Source organism: Chiloscyllium plagiosum, chromosome 5 (assembly GCF_004010195.1).
Source record: "Chiloscyllium plagiosum isolate BGI_BamShark_2017 chromosome 5, ASM401019v2, whole genome shotgun sequence".
Lineage (NCBI taxonomy): Eukaryota > Metazoa > Chordata > Chondrichthyes > Orectolobiformes > Hemiscylliidae > Chiloscyllium > Chiloscyllium plagiosum.
In genome coordinates, this window is record NC_057714.1 from 47,372,689 (window position 1) to 47,385,049 (window position 12,361).

At 40.8% G+C, this 12,361-nt stretch overlaps 1 protein-coding gene across 1 annotated transcript in view; it reads right to left on the minus strand.

Annotated features, from left to right (window-relative positions):
* Nucleotides 1-12,088, minus strand: part of sema5a (sema domain, seven thrombospondin repeats (type 1 and type 1-like), transmembrane domain (TM) and short cytoplasmic domain, (semaphorin) 5A) — a 293,417-nt gene extending 281,329 nt beyond the window's left edge. The window contains exons 1-3 of the mRNA XM_043689990.1: nucleotides 12,028-12,088; nucleotides 10,133-10,232; nucleotides 598-643 (exon numbers count right to left, since the gene is read on the minus strand). Of these exons, the coding sequence (XP_043545925.1) occupies nucleotides 598-643; nucleotides 10,133-10,232; nucleotides 12,028-12,064 (183 nt within the window). The 5' untranslated portion in view covers nucleotides 12,065-12,088. The remainder of the gene's footprint in view (nucleotides 1-597; nucleotides 644-10,132; nucleotides 10,233-12,027) is intronic.
* Between the last annotated feature and the right edge of the window lie 273 nt (nucleotides 12,089-12,361).

Below are 12,361 nucleotides of genomic sequence, written 5' to 3' on the forward strand. Positions count from 1 at the left end.
CCAAACCCTTCCCTACTTCCCCATTGATTGCCTGGCAGCTGTGGGAATATTTTACTTTTAAACTTCCTGAGATCTTTAGAGAACATTCCCCGCCTACATTAGCAACAGCCTCTTTCTTGATGGGTTTTCCAACCAACAACAGCATTGGGTATTTTCATTGGCTCTCTTGGCTGCTCAGCTCGCCAGCTATCCCAAATTGGATGAGGTTTCCAGTGAGTTCACGTTCTTGAAAATCCCCTCCATAGTCTGACCACAGCAATTTCCAGGATGCCAACCTGGTATACAGGATGGTCTTGGGATCAGGACTCTGGAAAGAAAATCTGGAATGATGCCCCTGGTCTCTTTAATGTGACTTGTGTAGGCCCAAAATAAGATGGAACATACTGACTGATGCCTTGAAATCTTGTTTAAGCCTTTAAACTTGCTGTCATCAATGAGGGGAAACATCTCTGGTGTGAGAACCTACTTGGAGATCAGAAGCAGAGGAATAGATGCTGCTTTTCTGTGAAATGCTTATACATTGACCAGAGTACTTGCCAAAAATGTTATTTTAACATCAAAAATTATTCCCATGCAAAAAAAATAGATTTTACCCACCTGAATTAATGTCAGATCCTCCAATTTTAGCCTGTAGAGGTTGTTTCTGCAAAAAGTAATATTTACATGATCAGTGATTCTTTTGAAAGTGAAGGTCCCTCGATGCAACTGAAATATTTTCTGCAACACAGACAGATTCAAACTAGTTCCATGTACTAATCACCTCAAAGGCAATTAAGTTGATTCCTAAGCAGAAAAGTTAAGTCCCCAAGAAAATCAAAACCCCACATGAAAATGTTAATTTTAAAATGGTCATTGAAAAATGAGACTATTGCTGTTACCTGTACAAGAAAGTGGCTTGGCCGCAATGGTGTGTCCTGTGTACTTTAGTTCTAATGAAAGAGGTAATTGCATCGTGGAAAGTTTACAGCAAAATAAATTGGAAGAGATACTGTAAATATAATGAAAGGTCCAAGAAATTGGTGACTTTTTGTCAAAGCAGAGAAGTTTGAGGAAGATCAAATAGATTTCAAAACTATGGGACATTTTTAAGAAGGTGAATATTGAAAGATTGTTTCCTCGTGTTGGTAAACAAGGGAATTATGTATTCAGGATCATAAACAGAGAACAAGGAAGAAATTTGAAAAAGCTTTACGTGTAGCAAATTAATAAAGCAGGTAACTCTTACCTGCAAATGATCTTTGAAGCAGAGTTTATAACAAGATTTAAAAGGGAACTGTTAAGTATTTGAGGAGGAATGATACAAAAGGATATAGGAACAGGGAGGGAAAAATGTTTAGAGTTGATGGCCCATTACAGAGGTGGCATAGTGGCTCAGGGGGTGGCGCAGTGGCTCAGTGGTTAGCACTGCTGCCTTATAGCATCAGGTACCTGGGTTTGATTCCAGCCTTGGGCGCTTGCACATTCTCTGAGTGTCTGCACGGATTTCCCCCAGGTGCTCTGATTTTCTCCCATAGTCCAAAGATGTGCTGGATAGGTGGATTGGCTGTGCTAAATTGCTTATAGTATCAAAGGATATGCAGGCTACATGGATTAGCCATGGGAAGTGCAGGAACAGGATGGGTGTGAGTCTAGGTGAGATATTCTCTGGGGAGTCGGTGTGGACTCGATGGGCTAAATGGCCAGCTTCCACACTGCATGGATTCTATATTGAATATATAGATGGCAGAGACATGAACACTTTATTATATATTCTATCACCTTGACATTAACTCCCCAATAATGTATATAAGAGGTTTTGAAGCAGACAAATTTTAAAAGTATTGGATGTCAATGAGACCTTGGCTCCCTACTGGAGGAGCAGGCTGTTTCCTTAATTAATTTAAAATACTCTATTAACCACTGTCAATCTTTCCAATTCACAATTTGCCCCACACTGTTTCCCCAATCTCTGATTCCCACCCTGAGCTCTCTTCTCCCCTCCCAATTATCCAAGATCATCCCCAAGGGGTCCAGCTCTGGATTCCTCTTGCTTGTGCCTATGTGCCTTCCTGCTTTTGGACTGCCACGTGGAAGGTAGGCAGCAAAACGTTCAGAAGGTTCTAATGGCAAGATCGGCAGAACTTCCACTTCTCCAGGACTTCAGCTGTTATCCGTCTCCCCCAGATCCTCCCTACAAATGTGAGTGTCTCTGATGCCAGTCAGCAAATCGAAGACTGAACTAAAAGAATGAAAACTCATGGCCACTCTACCTTTATGTAATCTTAATAAACATACTCTTGGTAATGCTGCCACGTAACAATAAAACCATGAGAAATACTAACAGGTTTAGGCTGTTTGGCCCTTGAACCTGCTCTGCTATTCAGTAGGATCATGGCTGATACACTAGTCCTTATGGCCACGTTCCTGTGTTTTCCCTGTAACTCTTGATTAACTGACTGATCTATCTCAGCCTTAAACATACACAAGGACTCTGCTCTGCAGCTATCTGTGCCAAGGAGTTCCAAAGATTAACAATCCTCTGAGAGAAGAAATTCCTCCTCATTTCAGTCTTAAATTGGCACCTCTTTATTCTGAGACTATGCCCCTGGCCCTAGATTCTCCCATGAAGGGGAACATCCCGTCAGCAATTACCTTGTTAAGCCTCTTAACTATCCTACATGATTCATTCTGATCACCACTCAATATTCTAAACTCTAATGAGCAGAGTCCCAACCTGCTTAGCCTTTATTCAGTGGACAATCCCTCCATACTAGTGAATTAATTCAGGTGTGTGAAATCAATTTGTGTTTTTCTGGAGCAGGAATAATGTTTGATGTTAAAGTCTTTTCTGGGCATTTCTAGAAAGTAATCTGGTCAATGCATAAGGGTTTCAAAGAAAAGCAAGCATCTATTCCCCTAATTCTGATCTCCTACATAGGTCACACTGAAGAGACCAGGCATTCCAGGGTTCAGATCATCCTAGTGAATCTTGTCTGAGCCGCCTCCAAGGAAGTGGTATCTTTCCTTAAATAAGGGGACCAAAACTGCTCACAGTAGTCCAGATGTGGTCCCATCAACACCTTGTACAGTTGCAGTCAGATTTCCCTACTCTTACTCTCCAACCCCTTGAAATAAGGGCCAAAATTCCATTAGCCTTCCTGATTCCCTGCTGTACCTGTGAGCTAGCTTTCTGAGTTTTGTGCACGAGTACCCCCAAGACCCTTTGCACTGCAGCTTTCTGTAGTTTTCCCCCCTTTTTAAATAATAACTCTGTTCATTCCTTCTCTCTTCAAAAATGAACAAATTCAATTTTCTCATAATCTACTCCATTGCTAACTTTTTCCCCACTTACTTCATCTATCAGTATTTCTCTATACACTGTTTGTATTCCTCTGGCAACTTGCATTTACACCTATTTTTGTTGCATCTGTAAATTTGGCGAGTTTATTTGCTTCCTCCCTTCAAGTCATTAATATGTATTGAAAACAGTTGGAGTCCCAGTGCTGATCCCTGTGGAACCACACTGGTTACAGGTTGCCAACCTGAGTAAGAACCCCTAAACCCCACTCACTGTTTCCTGCCCATTTACCAATTCTTTATGTATTCCAATATGATGCTTCCAACACAAAGAGCTCTTACAACTTAGCCTTTTGTGAGGTACATTGTTGAATGCTTTCTGGAAGTCCCAAAATAAGACATCTAGTTTCACTCTATTGACTCTGGTTGAGACTTCCTCAAACAAATTCTAATAGATTAGTCATCACATGGTCCCTCTCATGAAGCCATTTTGACTCTGCTTGATTAGATTATTATTTTCCAAATGTGTGGCCATTACTTCCTTAATAATTGAATCCAATACTTTTCCAACAACAGATGTTTGGCTAATCAGTCTACGGTTCCTGCTTTTTGCCTCCCTCCCTTTTTGAATGATATGTCATATTAGCAGTTTTCCAAATCTCTGGCACTTCTCCAGTATCAAGTAATTTTTGGGAAATTATAACCAATGTACCTACTATTTCTGTAGTTACTTCTATGATCCTAGGTGCAAACTATCAGGGCCAGGGAACGTATCTGCCATTAGCTCCTTTAATTTGTCTAATACTACTATTTAATGCCTTCTCCATATTCTTTCTGATTAAACTTTGGTATTAGTATCTATTCATAGATCCTAAATTATACAGTTGAAAACAATGTAGGTAAGATATGATCACATGCAGGTTTGGACTGATTAATCTTTTTTCCATTTGCATGCAGCAATGTAGTTAGATAATTATTCAAAATAATTTCATATCTGAGCATGTGAAGGCAACATGGTGTCTTGTCTCTAGATTAAATGGAAGATGTTGTTTATTGGCACACACTCCTTTATTCTATGGGATATATGTTCAGTCATTTGCTACTCCTACCTTTTGATACGAAAATAAATATTTTGAACAGGTTGGAGCATCTTTGCAGCTACATTGACATCATGGAGACAATGTATTTTATCAAGTAACTTACACCTCAGTTATTTGGAGGGCAAGCAAGTGACCTGAAATGTGAGTGACAGCTTTATGTGGCTTGGAATCCTACCCCGGGCCACCCCACCCATTATATAAATCCTCCAGTTGAAGACAACTTGAACCATATTTACTTTCTTCTCACCCACCTAAAGATTAGGTTCCCTACAGTGTGGAAACAGGCCCTTTGGCCCAACCAGTCCACACCGACCCTCCGAAGAGTAACCCACCCAGACCCATTTCCCTCTGACTAATGCACCTAATACTATGGTATAGTACCATACCATAGTATGGAGAAGGCATTAAATAGTAGTATTAGACAAATTAATGGAGCTAATGGCAGATATGTTCCCTGGCCCTGATAGTTTGCACCTAGGATCATAGAAGTAACTACAGAAATAGTAGGTACATTGGTTATAAATACTATGGGCAATTTAGCATGGCCAATTCACCTGACCCGCACATCTTTAGATTGTGGGAGGGAACCGGAGCAAACCCAGGGAGAATGTGCAAACTCCATACAGACAGACGCCCGAGGCTGGAATCGAACCTGGGACCCTGGTGCTGTGAGGCATCAGTGCTAACCACTGAGCCACCGTGTGCCCAAGACTTTGCTTCATTGGATAAGAAGGTATGGTGTAAGCCCAGGGTGGAAAAGGTTGAACATAGAACATAGAACAGTACAGTACAGGCCCTTCGGCCCTTGATGTTGTGCTGACTTTTTACCCGACTCAAAGATCAAACTAACCTACATACCCTTCATTTTGTTTTGAGTGCGAGCAGCAGCGGAGGGAAGACGAACCCTGAAGACTGCAGCTAAGGTAAGGCCGTTTTTTAAAATTACTTACCAGTAGCGGACAGCGGTATTTTCCCTTTCACAGAAGGAGCGGGAGCAGCAGAGGAAGTGACAAGGACCAGAGGGGCAGCCGGGAAGACGGCTATCAGCAAGGCGGCTAAACCCGAGACTCTACAACTATAGTTCTCCCACCCGCCCTCCTCCTCTAGCCTAGTTAATAAGGTAAGGTTCATTCTAAACTTCCTCTATTGAATATAGGTTTGTTAGTAATTTTATAGCAACTTGAACTAAGCTTTCTACTTTAGTACTGAGTGGGTGTTCAGATAAGTGGTGTATGGATGCTAGGGCAGTTGTTTGCTCCTCCTGCAGAATGTGGCAGGTGGGAGACATGGCACACGTCTCCACTGGCTACGTCTGCGGGAAGTGCACCCAACTCCAGCTCCTTGGAAACCATGTTAGGGAATTGGAGCTGGAACTGGATGAACTATGGATCATTCGGGAGGTTGAGGGGGTAATTGAGAGGAGTTACCGGGAGTTGGTCACTCCTAAGGCTCAGGACAAGGATAGATGGGTTACAGTTAGGGGGAGGAAAGGGGACAGGCAGACAGTGCAGAGATCCCCTGTGGACATGCCCCTCAGCAGTAAGTATACCGTTTTGGATATTGTTGGGGGGAAATGACCTACCAGAGGAAAGCCATAGCAGTCAGATCTCTGGCACTGAGCCTGACACTGTGGCAAAGAAGGGAAGGGGACAGAATAGAAAAGTACTCGTGGTAGGGGACTCGATAGTTAGGGGAATCGACAGGAGATTTTGTGGTCAGGATCGGGATTCCCGGAAGGTATACTGCCTCCCTGGTGCCAGGGTCTGGGACGTCTCCAATCGGGTGTATAAGGTTCTAAAAGGGGAAGGCGAACATCCAGAAATCGTGTTACATATTGGCACAATGATATAGCCAGAAAAAGGATTGAGGATATAAAAAGTGATTTCAGGGAGTTAGGATGGAAGCTGCAGAGCAGGACGAACAGAGTAGTGTTCTCTAGTTTACTACCGGTGCCACGAGATAGCGAGGTGAGGAACAGGGAGCAGGCACAGCTTAACACGTGGCTGCGTAGCTGGTGTAGGAGGAAGGGCTTCAGATATCTAGATAATTGGGATGCCTTCTGGGGAAGGTGGGACCTATACAAGAAGGACGGGTTGCATCTGAACTGGAAGGGGACCAATGTCCTGGGTGGAAGGTTTGCTAGAGTGGTTCAGGAGGGTTTAAATTAGTATGGCAGGGGGGTGGGAACCTGAGTTTATATATCAGTGATGAGAGTTGATGCAGATGAGGCAGTAGCAAGAGGTAGACCAGCTAGTGGGAAGGATTTTCCTGGGAAGGAACCAAGGGATCAGTTAAAATGTGTTTGCTTTAACGCAAGGAGTATCAGGAATAAAAGTGATGAACTTAGAGCATGGATCAGTACCTGGTGCTATGATGTTGTGGCCATAATAGAGACATGGGTTTCTTAGAGGCAGGAATGGTTGCTGGATGTTCCAGGGTTTAGAGCATTTAAAAAGAATAGGGAGGGGGGAAAAAAGGTTTCCAGTGAGTTCACGTTCTGGAAAATCCCCTACATAGTCTGACCACAGCCATTTCCAGGATGCCAACCTGGTATATAGGATGGTCTTGGAATAGGAATCCGGAAAGAAAATCGAGCCCTGGTCTCTTTAATGTGACTTGTGTAGGCCCAAAATAAGATAGAACATACTGACTGATGCCTTGAAGTCATATCTATGCCTTTTCAACTTGTTGTCATCAATGATGGGAAACATCTCTGGGTGTGAGAACCTACTTGGAGATCAGAAGCAGAGGAATAAATGCTGCTTTTCTGTGAAATACTTGTACATTGACCAAAGTACTTGCCAAAAATGTTACCTTAACATCAAACATTACTCCTGCTCAAGTAAAACACAAACACATTTCACACACCTGAATTAATGTCAGATCCTCCAGTTTTAGCCTGAAGAGGTAGTTTCTGCAAGAAATAAAATTTACATGATGAGTGGTCTTTTTGAAAGTGAGGGACGCTCAATGAAACTAACATTTTCTGCAACACAAATACAGATTCAAATTAATTCCATGTACTAATCACTTCATTGCAACTAAATTAACTCTGAGGCAATAAAAGCAAAGTTTCCAGGAACAGCAAAATCCCACAACAAAATATTCATTTTAAAATGCCCATTGAAAAATCAGACTATTTCTTGTTACTCTAAGAGAGGGGCTTTGCCACAGTGGTGTACCTTGTGTACTTCAGTTCTGATAAAAGGGATATTGGAGAATGGAAAATTAACAGCAAGTAGAAAGAAATGGTTATAATGGAAAGTTTAAAAAAATTGGAGCCTTTTTTGCTGAAGCAGAGGCATTTCAAGAAGATCAAAGAGATTTCCAAATTATGGAAAGTTTTGAGGTGAATAATGAAAGACTGCTTCCATATGTTGGTAAACAAGGGAATATGTACTCAGGATTATAACCAGAGAACAAGGAAGAAATTAGAGGAAGTTTTGCATATAACAGATTATTAAAACTACTAATTTTTGCCTGCAAGTGATCTTTGAAGCAGGGTCTATAATATGATTTAAAAGGGAACGTAAAGTATTTGAGGAGAAATGATGCAAAAGGATATAGGGAACAGGGAGGGAAAAGAGGTTAGAGTCAACTGACCATATTGAAGACATACTGATGGCAGAGACATGAACACTTTGTTGCATATTCAATGACCATGACATTAACTCCCCAATGATGTAGGTAGAAAGATTTGGGGCAGACAAGTTTTAAAAGTGGTGGATGTCATGAGACGTTGGCTCCCCAATGGAGAAGTAGGCTGTTTCATTAATTCCAGGTCATTCTACTATAACGCATGTTTCGTTAATGCTAATTTACTATAATGCAATCGATGAATTACAAACACTATTTCAAATGCGCAAATTTTTAAAGCATGTATTGGTTATAACGCCATTCTAGAAATGGTGATTTTCTTATGACACAAAATTGCACGAGAACAGAATTTCAGCGTTATAGCAGAACTGATTGTAATTTAAATTGCTCTGCTAACCACCGTCAATCTTTCCAATTCACAATCTGCCTCACACTGTTCCCCCGTCCTGATTCCCAACCTGTGCTCTCCTCCCCTCCCAATTGTCCAAGATCATCCCCAAGTGGTCCAGCTATGGATTCCTCTTGCTTGTGTTCCTATGGCTAAGCTGTCCTTTTGGACTGCCGAGTGAAAGGTAGGCATCAAAATGTTCTCGAGGATGTCCTGACAAGGTCGGCAGAGCCTCCACTTCTCCAGGACTTCAACTATTTTCAGTCTCCCCCAGATCCTCCCTACAAATGTGAGTGTCTCTGACATAGGTGTCCAATTAACTAAATTGCCACTCTACCTTCATTTAATCTGAATAAACATATTCTTGGTAATGTTCTGACATCTACTCATGAAACCTAAATGATATAATTGAAAGTGGAGCAGATTTGGTCACATGTAAGTTTGGGCTGATCAATCTTATTTCCTTATTTGCATTTAACAGCAAAATGTTGTAATACTGCTGTTCAAAATAATTTCAACAGCACAACTTATCTGAGCATGTAAAGGCAACATGGTTTCTTGTCTCTTTAGATTAAATGAAAGATGCTGTTTATTGGCACACATTCTTTTGTTCTATGGGATATATATTTAGTAGTTTGCCACTCCTACCTTTTGGTAAGAAAATAAACATTTTGACCAGGTTGGGGCATCTTTGCAGCTTCACATCTACATTGACATCATGGAGACAACAAATTTTATGAAGTAACTTACACCTTAGTTATTTGGAGGGCTAGCAGGCGACCTGAAATGTGACTGACAGCTTTAAGTGGCTTAGAATCCTACCCCAGGCCACCCCATTCACTATATAAATCCTCCAGTTGAAGACAACTTGAATCATATTTACAGAATTTACTTTCTTCTCACCCAATCAGAGACTTTGTTTCATTGGGTGGAAAGGTGTGGAATAAGCCCAGGATGGAAAAGGTTGAACTCGTACATTTTCTCTCAAAAATGATTAAGGTCTCTAATTGATCCTCTAGGTAAAGATCATTTCAGAGTCTCATCACACCACATCATTCAACCTGCAGCAAACAGGGCCACATCATGTGTGCCAGGTATATCCTGCCAAGATAGTGGGAAGGTCCCTTCTACTTGGGCAATCCATTCCCAAAGGGGATATCTGCTGGAGGTGATGACATTTCCCTGCATTAAATTATAATCCCACCATCCCACCTCAATATGACCTCCCACTTCCAATGGCCATTGCTCTTGATGACGCTGCTAGTACTGGAGAGCAGTGAGTCTCTGATTGGAGAGTCCTAATCCCGATCACTTCAGTGCCTGAGTGGTACTAATTCAGGATGGGACTGAAGCAGGGAATGGCTACAGAGAGGATGCCAGCTGCTGTTCAGCCAATGGATGGTCCAGCATCACACACATCAAATCAGCTCATTATTCCCAGACTAGAAGCACTATTTCCCAAGCAAGTGAAAAGACAGTAATAACATTGTTAAGTCTGTTATACTAATTATCTTCATTTAGCATTAAAGGTGTGATGCTAATAGAAAAAAGTACAAATAGATTGTCAAAAAACATCGATATCCAAACTCTGAAAGCACAGAAGTTACTTTAAATAACATCTTACAAACATTCAAGACTGAACTGGGTTGAATGTTCTGAGAATTGAAATAAATGGCATTCAAGATGGAATCTCACAAACCTCAGTAAAGTCATCTTTCTAAAATGTCAATGACAGTCTTAAGTAAGAAAATAAATAAGTAAAGCAGTTTACTTTGCTCCAACGATGAGTTCTTTTTGGCTCGGGTCAAAGATCAGCTGTGAGTAGTCTGTTACATCTGCAGCTTGAAATGTGTGCAGCCACGGTGCAATATCTGAGAAGAAAGTAGAAATATCCGTAACCAAGCTGGCAACAAATTACACGGGAGGTGATCAATAGACTCCTGTCAATATCTGTAATTGAAATGCAGTGAACTGAATTAATAAATCCTGACAGGAGACCTCTGGATACAAGGCATGTCACTGAATGTGCCAGAACCGTGCCCTAAGTTTACATCAATCTGTTACAGAAGTGTCTGTCCTGACAGAATTACATCAACGTTATCACCCAGGCGCCAGCTCCATCAAACCCCGAGAGACTGTATTAAAGCTCAGTGGACAAGCAAAGGAAAACTTCCAGATGTACTACAGCTTAGCAAAAATTCAACAGACAAGATTAAAAGTGTATTTTTTTTTAAATCCAACCAGTTTCATGATTTCCAAATCAATTTCTTGGAACATTTTCCTGCCTTTCTTGGTAGATTTGTGAGAAAGCCACTAGGAGGATATTCTTCAGGACTTCTTAAACCACCAGGTAGACCGATTTGAGAAAATTATATGATGGTTTTGAACAACAAGTCGAAGTGTTTTGTAACGCCCAATTTGAACTTAATTTCTAGCATTATTGTTTGTCTGACTAGGTATTAAACATCCAACTTAACAGCTATTATGTTGGCCATAAGACTATCTGTCATTTCCTTGCCAAATTCTTTCTGCAACCCACAAGTTTGAACACAGAAGTCTTCACAGTACAACTGAATTCATGTACACAAGGTTGGTTTTTCTGCAACAAGACATATTTTTGCAATTTATCTGAGGCTCCAAGTGAATCTGTCACAATTCAGGTTTCCCTGTTGATTCAGTTTCATCGGGTTCATTAATATTCTTGTTTGAAAAAAGTATGTCAATCCCATCTCTGAGGGCCATCAATGTCAATGTGGTGTACACTGGTTATTTGCTGCTCAGTTCATACTTAACCTTCCTGTCAATGCTTAACATGTTGCTACAAACTCAGTTTTCTGCTATTATCCCAAAATAATTCTTTATCGTTTGTTTTTTGTATGAACAGCAAAAACAATGATTGTACCAGGTATTAAAATTTTGGGAAAGTATTGCTGAAATAACTAATTACAGGACAAAATATAAGATTTTCTTCCCATGTTACACCTCAGGAAATTTAAAGTGAAAATTAGGAGTTCAGAAAAGATACAGGCAAGAGAAAGCTTCAAACTCTGCTTCGATACAAGCTTCACCTTTAGACACCCTAATGGCAGGACCACAATAGCAAGTGAAAAAAACAGACACCAACCAAACAGGCACTAATCTTAATTGTATATGAAAATAATGCGGTAAAGTAGAGATAAACAACCGTTTGGAGACCTCTTTACAGTCAAATAATTCTGAAGAGCAAAAAAAAAACTCAAAAAGAATGTCAACACAATGTTTTGGCAAGCTTTCCCAATATCTGCACAACTGACTGAAAACAAGTTTGGAGTTAATGTCTGAATTTTCTTCTTGCAGAATAACAGTGAAACAAGTGGGACAATAGGCAATGGTAAATTTCTTTAAATCCAATCTGAGCTGGCTGGCACGTACCCTTTTCCTTTACTGCACAGCATGTGCAAATATGGTAGCTTGCAGAACACAGCAAGTTGCCCGTTTTCCAGTTTTGTGCCCTTCTATTGCTTGTTCCCTCATCAGAAGTGTGGTGGTAATAACCCCTAAGGGGAATAATGAAAGGTTCTCCCGTGTCACTCTTTGGGAAAGAGGGCCATCACCTGAAATCAGTTAACTGAGTAATAATCATGTTCCATTGTCAGAGTTCTTGTAGCACAATAGTAGTATCCTTACCTCTCAGCCTGAAGTCCCACCTGCTGCAAAAGTGCATAATATCATCTCTTAACAGGTAGATGAGAAAAATATCTTGATCAATTTCACATGGACAAGTAGTGGGATGGACAGGCAACAGGATTGCATTAGTATAGCCCAACCTTTCATTCTAGTAAAGGTTAGGAACTGTAATAATATCTAGGTAGCGCTGAAGACTAATACTCCAAACCTAGACATTTCCTTGTCAAATTATTCTCGTCTTGCTATAACACTGACACGTATCCAATATAGGGTATCACTAGCTAAAATTATCCAACACACAGAACAGATAAAATTACTCTGACCAATTGCCATC